The sequence below is a fragment of the Pundamilia nyererei genome, unplaced genomic scaffold (assembly GCF_000239375.1).
Source record: "Pundamilia nyererei isolate P.nyererei 1_Seehausen unplaced genomic scaffold, PunNye1.0 scaffold00045, whole genome shotgun sequence".
Lineage (NCBI taxonomy): Eukaryota > Metazoa > Chordata > Actinopteri > Cichliformes > Cichlidae > Pundamilia > Pundamilia nyererei.
In genome coordinates, this window is record NW_005187446.1 from 1,844,758 (window position 1) to 1,858,361 (window position 13,604).

Consider the following 13,604-nt stretch of genomic DNA (forward strand, 5'->3'; position numbering starts at 1 on the left):
TTAGCCAATAATGTAACACTATTCGACTACATTATGCACATTGTGCTACTTACACTTAATTAAAATTATGAATATAAATGTTTAATCCCACTAATTATTTTCCTTATAATGGTTTTTTTTTTTCACTCCTGCAGCTTGTAATGTGTGCACAGAGCATAAACAGAATGCAATAATTGGACTGGGTAAAATGTGGGAGAATCAAAAAAAGGAAGAGAGAGACAGAATACAGGACATTGCTCATTTTAACCTAGTGGGTCCCATGCATGCAGATACCTTTTAGGTTTTGTATTTGCACCCAAACTTGATATTAAAAACTCAGCAGGACAACATCTTTATAGAAACACTGGTTAGTGAGGATAACCCAAAGCCTTTCACAATGTTGCTGGGATAACAGAGACCTTCCTGTCTACGTATCTTTTAGGATCAGATATGGGGATTATCCTGAGCTACATTATCCTTAGTATTTTGCCTTTTATGATTTTTTTTTTAACTTTAAGCACCACAAATGTCATTTGAGGGTTTAGTTAAAGTTACTAGAAACCAGACAAATTTACAAATCACAGTGAGCATGATTCATAAAAGTGCAGACCAACAGAAGTAAGGTAGACTATAAAAAGCACTGGAGTTACTAATACACAGAAAAAAAGTTGTTAATTCTTTTTTGGGAGTCTCAGGAGTGTGTGTGACAATAAAATACTAAATATAATTTTAAATTGTATATTATTTTTCTAAGATTTGTGTTTACTGGGGTCCTTTATTTTGTATTTTTGGTCAGATCATATTTGATTTTATTGAGCTTTCCTGCTTGATTTGTAATTTTTTTGTTGTAGGTTATGTTTAATGTTTTGGCTAGTGTAACGAGAATAAATAAAGTACAAAATAAATGTTATATTTCAGACCTGTGCTTCTCATGTGATGTGCCCATATGTCTTTGCTGCTCACTGACCTGAAAAGGAAAAAAAAAGTGAAAGAGAAACTATATCACCAGTAAGACCCACAGAAGTTAGCTAGACAGGGACAGTTAAGCTAACTTAATAAAGTGCAAAACAAAGTTTAGAAAATTAATTTAATATCACAAATAACATTAAAAAATAAACAAAAGCAATGAAATACTTGATATCCAACAATGCAATTCAGGTTGTTTTTATCAATATTTTATTTAGTCAAAGAAAATGACCAGATCGTGGGCATTTCATGGAACACAAAGTCACATAGTCATTTTGTTTTAGTCAACTCTAAAATTTGCAATTTGATGAATTATTCAACTAATTATTTTAATCCTGTAGAGCTAGCTAGGAGGCTAGCACAATTAAAAATGTTTGTATAGTAACACTCTGACTATCTTCTGACAAAAAGAGGGACAGGACTTCGGATATTAGGTTTCTGTGACTGTCTAACGTGAGAGTTTAAATGTATTGTTAATTTTTTGCTGAATTTACCTTGTAAAATATCATTTACCTGTTAAGGTTCATGGAGCAGGCATTTTAAAGTGAAGGTAGCTGCATGATGGACATCCTGCAGATAGGATTCATGATCATCCAGGTATAGTATAATACTTTACAAAAATAAAAAAAGGAAGGACAAAACTCTGAAAGACTTTGTTTTGGTTTCCGTAGCTTATTGTCATTGACACTGAGGAAGTGTAACGTTCTTTTATGCTTGTAAAAGCAAATGTAAAAAAAGTTGTGAGAAAACAAAAACAGCAAAACAAACAAACATAACAAAGCTCTAACCACATACAATGAACATGAAATGTACTGAGGGACCAATACTGCCCAAAATACTGCCTTAACTGCTTTACCTTCATTTTCCCTTTAGTTTTGTTACATAAGAACAATGTTTAAAGTTACATTTAATAAAATCGAGTCCAATTAACTGTACCCGATTGATATACATTCAGGTTAAGCACATTTTCCTTAAACATTAAGTATTTGAATTATTATTCTTTTTTTGTCTTTTTTTTTTTTAGAATATCGCCATCTAGTGGAAGGAAAACTAACTGTACTTTATCCTAAGACAATTCTAGCTTTTGCAAGTTTGCAGTAGTTTTACTTTAGTTTCGTCGGTGTAATATTAAACACGTTTGCATGATTGTTTTTCCCCATCTCACTAGGAAAGAGATCCCTGCACAAATATCCCTTAAAGACACTTCATCTCTTTCGACTTTTTAATTTGACTTCACATTTGTAATGTTTTTATTTTAATGATTCGCTCACAAACATTGCGGTAAACTGTTCCAACCACTTGTGGCAACATGGGGAAAGAGATTGAGCTGTTCTCAGGAATGTAAGGTATTTCGACAGGTTTCGGATTCGAACGTGCTTTCCTCAGATCACCTGACAGTCCGCTGCAAACTCCTTGGTCACGTGTCGTCGCGCAAGTTTCAGGAAACCGTTTTTTTTCCTCCTCTCGAAAACAAAACCAACAATATCCCGCCCATTTAACCGTCCATTGGTTAGAGCAAACAGTTACAGCGCTCGCATTGGTCAATCTGAGGACATGTCTGCGCACGTCAAATTCGAGCAACACCCCCTTCTTTAAACTCGTTTGTGTGTAATTGATATCGTCCCGAAGAAAAAGACGGCTGGAGTTTCCTTATTTTGGGGCAGTAAAATGAAAGTTGTGAGGAAGTCAGGCGCTAAGGTAAGTTTGTAAAACGGCAGCCGAACAACTGAAGAAACACGGCTTTATTTTTGGCTAGATTTCAACTTTGTGAACCTACTGCTAACGAACTCTCAAGGTGTCCACTGTCAGGCTTCTTACTTATTTATACAGTATGCCGATTCGAGTCTGTTAGGTCTAGTAATGCTTACCGAGAGTATTAATAATTAGACGAATAAAACCTATCGCTGTCATAGTCTGTCATGTTTGCTTAGTTGGTGCTATTTGTGGAGCTTTTAAAAACACACACAGGAGGTCACTTGGTCTGCATGCTATGGTATTATCCTCATTAGATCCATATAAATAATTAACAGAAAGCCTCACCGTACTGAGGTGAAATGTCAGCAGTTTGAAGCACACAACTCTACTTTAAAGTCAAATATGAAGTATGTGATTCTTCGCTCTATTTGCTAGTTCACAGAACATAGTTGTGTCTTGTGCCTGGAAAACCAAGGAAACGGACAACATCACATTAGGTATCTATAGTTTAGTTGTGATTTATAAGGGTTTTTTAATTATTATTGATCCCAAGGTTGAACTACTGGGGAAACTATTATAGATTAAGATCAATTTATTTGGTGTGAAAGCAGACGTTTTAGCTGAGTAAAAGTGCAAAACAAAGCGTTTAAAAATAGAAAATACACCAAAATCAGGAAATAGCTTCCTTTTCTTATTTCTTTTAATATGTAATTGATCAAAACCTAATAGCCTGCTTCATGGTCTCAAAAAAGTTCAAAGAATCATACCGGAATACAAGAAAACCAAATGATTGTGTTGTGTCACTTCCAAGGTTATAGTAATGCTGAAAAGGGAAAATGGCCAAAACAGCTGACAGTGCACTTCCAGTTAAATCATCTCTGAAGAAAGTGACATGACCTTTTCCTTCCTTTTTTCTGCAGGATGGACTCTAAAACACCTCCAGACATCAGATAAACCTCTATAGAAAGTGAAGTCTTCGAGGATGCTGCTGTATGAATGAACATGTGGAGAATGGGAGGTGCTAGTGTTGGGAGAAAGGTTAAGAACCTAGACAAACGAGTTGTTAGTGAGAAACTGTAACACACCATCGACTCACAGATCTGTTTGCTTTTGGTTTTGAGCTTTTGGCAACTGTGTTGCAGCAGAGGTAGCGAAAAAAAAGAAAAAAATCTTTGGCTGATGGAGTACAGTGAGAGAGTGCTTTGTGGGACCGGGGAGGTGGAGCTGGACCCAAATATTGTGAGTGAAGAGGCAGGAAAGCTGTATTCAGAATTACAGGTAAGAATGAGAACAATATGTTATGTTGATCTGGGTGGAAATATTATTTACATGTGGTCACAGATACCTGTTTTCTCTCTCTGCTGCTTTACTCTATCACAGACTGTTATTGAGATCCATGGTGAAAGCGTGGTGGAGTCTCTGGTACCCATATTTGTGTGGGTACTGGAGGGCCTGGCCAGCTGCAAAGCACAGCTGAGAGACAGGGAGGAAGAGGCTGAGAGGGAGAAAGCTGAACGAGAAGAGCTGCTTGAGCGATATCATGCAGAGAAAACACTGAGGAAAGAAAGTCAAGAGGTGAGTCATGATACTGTGAAGGTGTGCTATTGCAGGTTTTATTGTAAAAGCAGGCATTTCACTGTTCAAATCTTTTTCTTTTCTTAAGAGGTATCTTGAGTTGGATGACCAAATTGAACAGGAGAGGAGAGCCATGAGGGGCAGGGAAAAGGAGCGAGAACGGCGAGAGAGAGATCTAGAGAAGAAAGCAAGACAACAAGCTGATCAGTGTGCGTATTTGAATATTTACCAGCAACAGTAATGTCACTGGTATTGTTTTGACCCTGTACGTCGGTCTCTGTTGATAAAATATGTTTCTGGAAACCTCTACTTCAGTAGAAGCTACTGCAAAGGCAATTTGAGGATTTTTAGCTGGTGTTCATATGTCTGTGGACAGATACTGTCAACATGACAGCAGCACAACTGTACAGGCGTATTGAGATCAAAATAAAGTCTTAGATTCATGCAGTAACAATGCAGTAATGACTACTCGGGGGGGGTTATAATTTTAACATGTTAATCGGGTTTGTGGGGCTCTCATGCACAGTTTTCTCCAGGACGTTTAGTTGTTTGGTAAAATTTCTGTTTTTTCTTTTGAGTTTATCCTGTCTTTGCTGTGTACAAAGAGTCACGCACAATGAGGTTGGCAGCAGATTGTGTGGGTTTGCCATCCAGGGGTGACATGGTGGTGCAGCCTGCAAGTTTTTCCTGTGACTCTGTGGATTCTCTCCGGGTGTTCTGGGTTCCTCCCACAGTCCAAAGATACGCATGTTAGCTTAAATGCTGATTTGAAATTGCCCATAGGTGTTTGAATAGTTGTTTGTCTCTATATGTGACCCCTGTGACAGACTGGTGACTTATACAGGGTTTATCTTGCCTCTCACCCCATGACAGAAGGAATAGGCTGCACCCCCTCCCCCTTATGACTCTGAATTGGATAAACTGAAGAAGGTGGATTGATGGACATTTGAATATGGTTTGCACAATGGAATAGGCTTGTATTCAGGATTTGGGAGGTTTAAAGACCACATCAGTTCCTTCTTTCTGTGTTTCTCTAGCCATTTCGAGACAATTTCTTTAGTAGAGGACATTGCCCTGAAATAAATCCCATTACACAAAAATAAATGTGAAGGCGCAAAGTTTTCCCACAGAGCACAATTTTCACTTCAAATGTCAGTGGTTTAAAAGTTGTGGCTTACTGGTGTGTATCAGGAATAAATGCCAAAGAGCAACTCAAGTCTAGTTTTAGGTGTCTAGACTGTATTCTGTTCTTACATGCCTTCTGTTTTCTTGCAGTGGTGGCTTTGGAGGAACAGAAGGCAAATCTCAGTAGAGAACTGAGCGCACTGAGAAATACCCACAACAAGGTCAGATATTTTTGGTTAACCTCCATGCGTATGCTCAGTAACCACTGTCTTATTCTTAAGTCGTCAGGTTTCTTACATGTAGCTGATGTTCTTTTCTTTTCTTTTTTTTTTAGTTGGCCCTGACATATCGGGAACTTTTGGAAAAGAGGAAGGAGTCTGAAAGAGATTCTCCTTTAAGGTTCTTTTCAACATTATGCTAAAACACATTTGCTATTCTGCATAAAGTATCACACAGGAAGACTTTAAGTAGCAGCAGCCTTATTGTGAATCGTGTTGTAGCCATGCGCAAAATGAAAAACTCTCAGCCTGTTGTAATATTAAACTAAATGTTGAATGCTTCTGGCATTTCTGACAGCAGGTTGGTGGTATTTCTTTGTTTGAAAGGGATATCAAGTACAGTGTATACCACATGTGACTGAAAATGAAAACCTGAAGCTACTTTGTAGCGTTAACTTCAGCTTTTTAGTTGCATTTGGCAAGATACTCGCAAATTCTCTACCTTTATTGTTGTTAAATTCAATATTTGTGGAAAGTGATTAGTGAAAGATTATTAACTAGGAATTTTTTTTTTTAAAGTCACAGGATATATTTTAGAAACACCGTTGCAAGAACATGGTGAAAAATAAGAGGATTTAAAAAAGCATAAACTGAGTTGTTGCGTTTAGGAATCATGTGCGTTCCAGGAATGCTGACTTTCCGTCACATCAGGTCTTGCCAGAACCCAGTGTTACTGAAAAGGTAAATGGCTTTGCACCTAAAATGACCATCTTCCAAATTTTTAATTCGAGATTTTGCCAAAGATGTAGCTTACGTGTTCTGTTTTTTTTTTTTTTCTTTTACAGATGATTAAAAGACCACATTCAAACTCTGGTCCCCCCTGTTTGGAAGATCTCATGGCCAAGAAAGAAAAACAGGTCGATAGAGCTGCAAACCCTTCCACAAATCAGTTTGTCATTGACATCATAAACTCCACTCCTGAGTTGGCACATTTTAATGGCTGTGTAAATGCAAGGTACTAACCTGAAAGCATTAACTGATTTATTTCAGCTTTATATTTATTAACTAAGCCAACATTTACTTGAATTCACCTGCTCGCACACATATTATATCAACCACCTCCAAATTTTTCAGCACCCCAGTTAAACCTGACACTGAAGAACCTTTAAAAGGTGAGCTGGAGACCAGCTTCAAGGACGAGATGAATGAGTTGGGGCAGAGCAAAGTAGAAGAAGAAAAAGGAGAAGAGGCGGACAAAAAGGATGAGGGAGAGGAGGTAGAGGACGAGGATAGTATAGAGTGGGAGCTCCGCAACACTGACTCTGTATTCTCTGAACTGTCTGAGCTGAGCCGCGATTATGTGGAGAGTGTAGACCGAGGGGCCAGTGTCAGAGGTAAATGCAAGTTTGTTTTTTTTGTTAAGATCTGCATTCCTGAGTTACTTTTTTGAGTTTTAAAGAAATAAATGTCACAAACATAGAATCTTTGCTGCTTCTTTGAAACACAAAGTGATCCGAGACAAAAGAAGTGACAGAAAGTTGGTATCCAAAAATAATCAGGCTCTGTTGGGAGACTATTTATACTCTACTTATATTAAGTTCAAGTATGTGTTTTACAAAGTTTTACTTCCCCTTTTCCTATTCTACAAAATCTCATGTCCTGATTTCTTCTTAAACATGAATGCAGGTTAAATAGTCCTTAATACAGGTTAGAAATGTATTAATTTCAGTACTTGTCTGTTTGCATGTGCATTCACGCAGTTTAATTTTTTTGTGTGTGTTTTTAGGCAGCGTAGACCAGTCTGAGGAGATTCTTTCTCAGTATGAGGAACTGAAAGTCACCCAGTGAGTCCTAAGTTTATTTTCTATGACTAGTCTATTGTGATTTGTTGAGGACATGGGGAGTTTCCAAACACTTGGATTTCTTACTTCGCTAAATACCAACAGAAAGCTTTGTATTATCGAATATGATTAACCACTGTTTTTCTTTTCCACCATAATTCTGAGCTTTATATCTGATGCTATACTTCCTTTTTCTCAGTGAATTGGTTGAAACTGCTCGTAAGACTTTGATATCTCGGGTAGTGGAGCTGACAGATGAGCGTTCAGCTCTTAAACTGGAAGTGGAAACTCTTCGGGAAACACTCTCCCGATTGGAGGGGCGGGTGAAGGAGAAGGAGGAGGAAACTAAGAGGTGAAGAGGATCATTCAGCTGTTCAATAAATAACCTGTTCATTGTTGTTATTACATACACGTTCTGACAATAATCTCGCCCTTTATTTTACAGACTTCGGAAAGAACTGGAAACTTGTCAGTCTGAGGATCCTGATGTAAGCTGTGATGTACTATCTGTAGGTGTAGTCGTCACTGCCTTTCTAGCTGCTCATAGATGGTTTGATGGATTAATTTATTTTCCCCTTCAGGTGTCTCAGCCAGCATCCATGCGTAACTTTTCCCGTTCTGAAATGGCTCGCGTGGTCATGGAGAAGAACCAGTATAAGCAGCGTCTGTTTGAACTGCAGGAGGCGGTTAGACGCAGTCAGACACTCAGGTAACTTTTGTGCCTTTCTTGAAGATTTAAAAAATTGTGAATTTTGAGAATCTGCTGTGTGATTACAACAACTCGTGTAACATCAGTGACTCAAATCTTTGCCTCCAACCTCATCTATTACTTTTTCTTTAGAGCAACAAAGGAGGAGAGATTTTCAGAAGAAAGAAGGTCAAGTGTTTGGAGAAAGTAAGTAAATCTGTCTTTGAAAATAATTTACGACTTGTTACACACCCATCCTCCTGTACCTTAAGATGATGTTGAAGCTCTTATAACCCAAACAGAGGTGGGTGGTGCAAGCCGCATGATCTGATATCTGAGCTGACATCTTCATAACAGTGTTAGTCCAGGATCATCATTGCAGCTGTGCGGTCACATTGGCTGAGCATTCAGCTAGCAGTAGCCAAGAAGTGCAGAAAACAACAGGAGATGAGAACCATTACATAAAAGTGAAAAGGCGTCAGTTAAAATGCAGGAGAGGGACAAATGTTTTGGTGTTGTGGTGTTACTAAATGCACCTGGCATTAGGTGGGCTGAAATTAAGAAGTGTATATTTGTTCATGGTTAAAATACTTAGAATTGTTCATTTTTTCTTCAATTAAAGATTCAACCGCTTCTTTGGCCGGGCCAAGGAACCATTAGTTTCACCTCCTGCTTCCATATCAGCTCTGCGACCTTCCCCATCACTCACTCGCACTGCTCTGGGCTCTCCACAACCACCAACCATCAGTCGAACTCAGGCTGAGTAAGCATCTGTCTCTTAATAAGTTACTCCTGCTTATGTGTTTTTCAGCAGTTGTGTGCAAAGATTTAGACAAAATGCAAGTGAGAAAAATAGAGATTGGATCGGAGTGAGGTCTTCTCTGAACTACAGAGTCTGGCCTAGCTGATTACCTCATTGTCTATAAATATTTTTCATTCACGGTTGGGGTTCAGCTACTTGCTAATGCAAGTGAAATAAGAATCAGACATGAAAAATTATCCGTTCCCTTTATATCTGTGGGAAATTCATAAGCACGCTTCACAAGACAGCCTAAGAATATCTCAGAATTTTAAGCGATAAGCTGGAAACATTGGATGAAAATCATAAATAGACACTTTCAATTTATATACAACAAGTGTTTGCCTCGGCCACAGGAGAGGTCACTAAGTACTGAAACAGGAGTGTCCAAACTCTTGCACCGGCCTCGGGTACTTCTTTCCACTTTCCAAATTATTAAGTAAATGAAATGCAAGATACTAACAGTGAAGGCTCTGTGTCCTACCGTGGCTCTATTTATTTCACTTAAAAAAATAAAACATATTTAATGTGAAGCTGATAAATGCCAGAATCATTTTGTCTAGGTCTGCTTCTCCTGCTGCTCTTTCACCACGTGTCAGGAAGAGGGAAATCTACAGAGAAATTCGCTCCCAGATTTGGGGAACTCTGGGAAAGCGGCAGTTACATGGCTGGAGCCTGCCACTAGCAAACACACAGGTAGTAGAACCACATTTCTATATACAAATAAATAGTGACGTGCTATAGAGAATAAATAGGAAACAGTGGAATAAAAAGCTTCCTGTTGCTGTTATTGAGTCTATATAGTTAAAATAGTAAAACAATGAAAATAGTAACTATACCAATAAAAAAAATAATAAATGTCTGGCTTTCATTCAAGACTTTTTTTTGCACAATATGGATATTTACTGTGCAGATCACTATGCAAGCAATACTCCGGTAAAAATATTGTTAATTACTGTAGGACTCCAGTGAACCAGTACCAGAGCCTAAAGACGTGCCTGTTCTAATGCAGCTCAGACTGCTGGATCACAAAGAATCGACTGCCAAGGTAAATGTCACTCAAAGGAGGCTTATTTTCTGTGCAGAAGTCTTGAACTACCCCACTGGATGTCACTCAGTGGTTTCGGGGACCTTTTTTTTTAAAAAAAATAGATGGAAATATGAACCCAGAAAAGTACCACAAGATTTTGATCCACCATGTCATACGATCTGGAAAGTGTCTAATTGGCAATACCTTCATTTTTCAACATGACCATGGTCCCAAACATACACATTGGCCTCACCAGAGCCCGGGCCACAACATTATTGAAGGGGTGCATGGGATCATCTTGACAGAGAACAGAAGAAAAGGCAGCTGTCATCTAAAGAAGAGCCTTGAAGGTCCTTCAATATGCCTGGAGAACTATTCCTGAAGACTACTACCCAGTTTCCTTGCAAAATGTAAAGAAATTAAGGGTGGCTCAAAACTTTTGCACAGCACTGTTTAATGCACAAGATAAATGTTTTTTTGTTTTTAACCATGAATTCAAAGCTACTTCTGTTCCCTTCAGCTTAAGTGTGCAGTCGCAGTCCCATCTGAGATCTCTGGCGAAGCCACAGTAAGTCTGTCATAATCCTAGTTAAGAAGCAGCTACAGTCATCCTCTAATTATGATCACCCAACCATGACTAACACTTGTCGAGGCACAAATTGGTTCATGCCATTCATTTTTTTCAAACTTCATATCCACCCCTTTTCTGCCAGTGTTCTGTGTGGGTAGTTTCTGGCCCTGCCTCCTGCAGTGATATTACAGTGATTGATCCAGCACGCTCCAACACAGTTCTGGATCAGTTCAGCCTCCCTCCCACAGCTCCTGCCCTCTGCATCTGTGCTGTGCCTCCCATAGGTCAGTGCTGGTACAATGGTCTGCAGCAGCTGCCCACAGATGACTTGTCAAGTGTATTCTGTACTTCTATTATCCCCTGTTACCGTGCTGTTTTACTGGAAACGCTTAGAAATCAACATTGCTTACTCAGCTCTGACAGGGCCTGTCTGTCTTGTTATTTAAGGTAACACTGCAGGAACTGTGTGGATTGGAACTCAGGAAGGAAGGTAGTGCCAGCTGAATAAGCAGTTTACGTCAGTAAATATCATCTAAACAATTCAAAGACTTTTTTGTCTGTTAGTTTATCACAGACTGCCTCTTCTTCCCTTGGCTCCTTTCTCCCATTGTCCTTCTCTCACAGTATACTGGTGCATTTGGCCTCTGCTGGCAGAAGCCTCTGTCTGCGGTCTGTATCCCTCTCTGAGAGTGTTCATTCTCTCACGTGAGTTCTGTCCATTTGCATTTGGATGTTGTAACACGAGATGAGTTACCTTGAAGTCTCTAAGCAGAATTGAAAACGATCTACTTTGTGTTGACTCGCTCTCACAGGTATTCACAGGGTCAGGTCATTGCTGGTTTAGGTGATGGGACTTTGGCTTTTTTCTCACACAGTACAGGTAATGGATTTGTTTCAAACTTACATCCAGCTGTCTCGGCTAATTAATTTCTTCATTTTGTTTGATTTGCATAAGTGAGTGAAATGAATAATGATGCAATGAGTCGTGTGATTAATAGATGGCTGGAATCTGCAGTCACACTCTTTGATGCCTCTTGGATCAAATCCTGTGCAGCCCATTCGTTGTTGCCTTGCAAAAGGCGGCCGCTTGTGGGTGGGATACTGGAACAAAATCTACGTGGTAGACACTGAAAGCAAGAAGGTGGAGGTAAGAAACAGAGGAAATGATACCTATTATTGTTTATTGTGTCTCATTCTTACCATATCTTTAACTCACTCTCTTTATTCCTTATCCTACTTTATAGCAAACATTCTCAGTCTCTGAGCGCAGTGAACAGCAGGTTCGCTTTCTGTGCGCTGGTGGAAGTGGAGTTTGGACTTCCTGCCGGCTGGACCCAATCCTCAGGCTGTTTGACTGGTCCACAGGACGGCCACTACAGGAAGTTGACTTTGCAGCTTTGGTCACTAAAACATTAGGTAGTCGAACCGTTTTTGTTTGTTTTTTTTGTTTTTCTTACAATACATATACCTGTATGTATGACTTAAGTGTTGTTACTGAGCAGCTACTAGAGCAAAAAAATCATTTGATGGACTACAGTAATGGGAACATTTATTACTATCATTTCTTATTTGGTAACTGGGGAAAAAAAGGAATACATCTCTTTAAATTTTGCTTCCAAAGAGCCAGACTTTGTTGTACTTTTTTAATCAGTCTTGAGCAATAGTTTTTCTGAAGGCTTTCTGAAGATATTTCTCTTTGGACATTGGCTATTTAAAAGGCTAAATGTGCCAAATTACACATAAACTGAACTGAAAGTCAGTGGCAACAGGTCCTATGTAGTAATGAACTCTCTTAGAAGCTTTCTTGTAATTTGTCGCCATATAAGGTGGTCACACCAAATATTGACTTTGAAGCTTGTACACTTTTTTGCCTTATGTACAATATTTCCATGTATGTACGTTTCAATAGATTGATGCCCCTTTTCCCCATTTTCTGAAGAAAATATAAAGCAATAAGGGATGCAGAGTACTGTGTGTATATTTTATTCATTATTTTTGTTTTACATACATTTTGTTTTGTAACCGACCACTTTAACTTTAATCTCACAGCTTTGCTAACCAGTTTTCTCTGTCTCTCCACAGGCCAGCCCTTCCTGACACTCTCACCTCTCCAGATCTCCTCTCTCACTGTTATCTGTGGCCGTTTGTGGGTGGGCACAGGAGGTGGTGCCATTTTCTCCATCCCTTTGTCCATAAGTATGTTTAGCTTAAGAATGCCTGGAACTTAAAGTTATTTGGCCATAAATGGTCTCTATGTACTATTAACCATATTACGAACTCTCTGCAGCTTCAGAGGATGTTTCCATCCCTTATTGCTCCACTGCATCTGCCCAGCTGTGTTACCATGGACATAGACAAGTTGTCAGATTCATCATTGCTGCACCCGGTAAGAGTTAGATAGGCATTACATGTAACTTCTTAACAATTAAGTGAGACGCTTCAGATTGCACATGCATGTTATTTTTTGTGTTTGAGTGACCACAAAAAAATGTTTGTGCCTGTCAGGTTGTTTGATCACCAATCCTGGCAGCAGCTATGTCACTACTGCTCAGCTTATCCTCAGTGGAGGAGAGGGCTACATCAACTTTCGAATTGGTAAGCTGAAGAATAATAAAACTGTACTTAAGTCTGTCTCATCCATTGCATCATTTGTGCACTACTTGGTCTATTTAAAGGCTGACAAAGTCCTCTTTGTTTCCAGGAGATGATGCAAGCGATGACTCGGAAGAGGTGTCCCAAGCCCCGCCACAGCGATCTGAACGTAGTCACATGATCATCTGGCAGACTCCCACACCACCTGTGCCTAACCCTGCACTCTGAGCTTTTTCATCTCACACGTCCTTTTCCTTCAGCGCAGTGCTGGTACCCAATCTAGAAGCAACACCAACTAAATATATTTCTGTACCTGAAGTTTGAACCACTGATGTCAGCAGCAGTGTGAGAGTGTGAGAGGGACTAATGCAAGAAATTCTTCTGACTCAGTTTATCCCCACTTATCCCAGGTTTAAACCTGCTGGAATTCTGGCAGCTCTCTTGTTCCCTCAGCACCAGCACTGCATTGATGGAAAGGAGGTAACTGTTCCATGCTTCTCACCTATGATGAAGATGGAGCAGACT

The 13,604-nt window shown here is 39.3% G+C and overlaps 1 protein-coding gene across 1 annotated transcript; it reads left to right on the forward strand.

Moving 5' to 3' along the window:
• Window positions 1-2,346: 2,346 nt before the first annotated feature.
• On the forward strand, window positions 2,347-13,598 carry LOC102216124 (C-Jun-amino-terminal kinase-interacting protein 3). Its single transcript, XM_005731979.2, has 28 exons — window positions 2,347-2,643; window positions 3,561-3,918; window positions 4,021-4,215; window positions 4,304-4,424; window positions 5,491-5,561; window positions 5,675-5,739; window positions 6,227-6,299; window positions 6,404-6,573; window positions 6,693-6,952; window positions 7,345-7,402; window positions 7,599-7,751; window positions 7,845-7,887; window positions 7,981-8,108; window positions 8,241-8,294; window positions 8,710-8,850; window positions 9,450-9,582; window positions 9,848-9,934; window positions 10,437-10,484; window positions 10,630-10,771; window positions 10,935-10,977; window positions 11,112-11,192; window positions 11,300-11,367; window positions 11,486-11,634; window positions 11,732-11,903; window positions 12,570-12,683; window positions 12,775-12,873; window positions 12,993-13,082; window positions 13,189-13,598. The coding sequence occupies exons 2-28, from the start codon at window positions 3,820-3,822 to the stop codon at window positions 13,305-13,307; spliced, it is 2,976 nt and encodes a 991-aa protein (XP_005732036.1). The 5' UTR covers window positions 2,347-2,643; window positions 3,561-3,819; the 3' UTR covers window positions 13,308-13,598.
• The last annotated feature ends 6 nt before the right edge of the window (window positions 13,599-13,604 follow it).

Coding starts and splice junctions, on each gene's coding strand:
- LOC102216124 (XM_005731979.2), top strand. CDS start 3,820: ATGGAGTACAGTGAGAGAGTGCTTTGTGGGACCGGGGAGGTGGAGCTG. Junction 9,583..9,847: donor TGCCACTAGCAAACACACAG/GTAGTAGAACCA, acceptor TAATTACTGTAG/GACTCCAGTGAACCAGTACC. Junction 10,978..11,111: donor ATTGGAACTCAGGAAGGAAG/GTAGTGCCAGCT, acceptor CTTCTCTCACAG/TATACTGGTGCATTTGGCCT.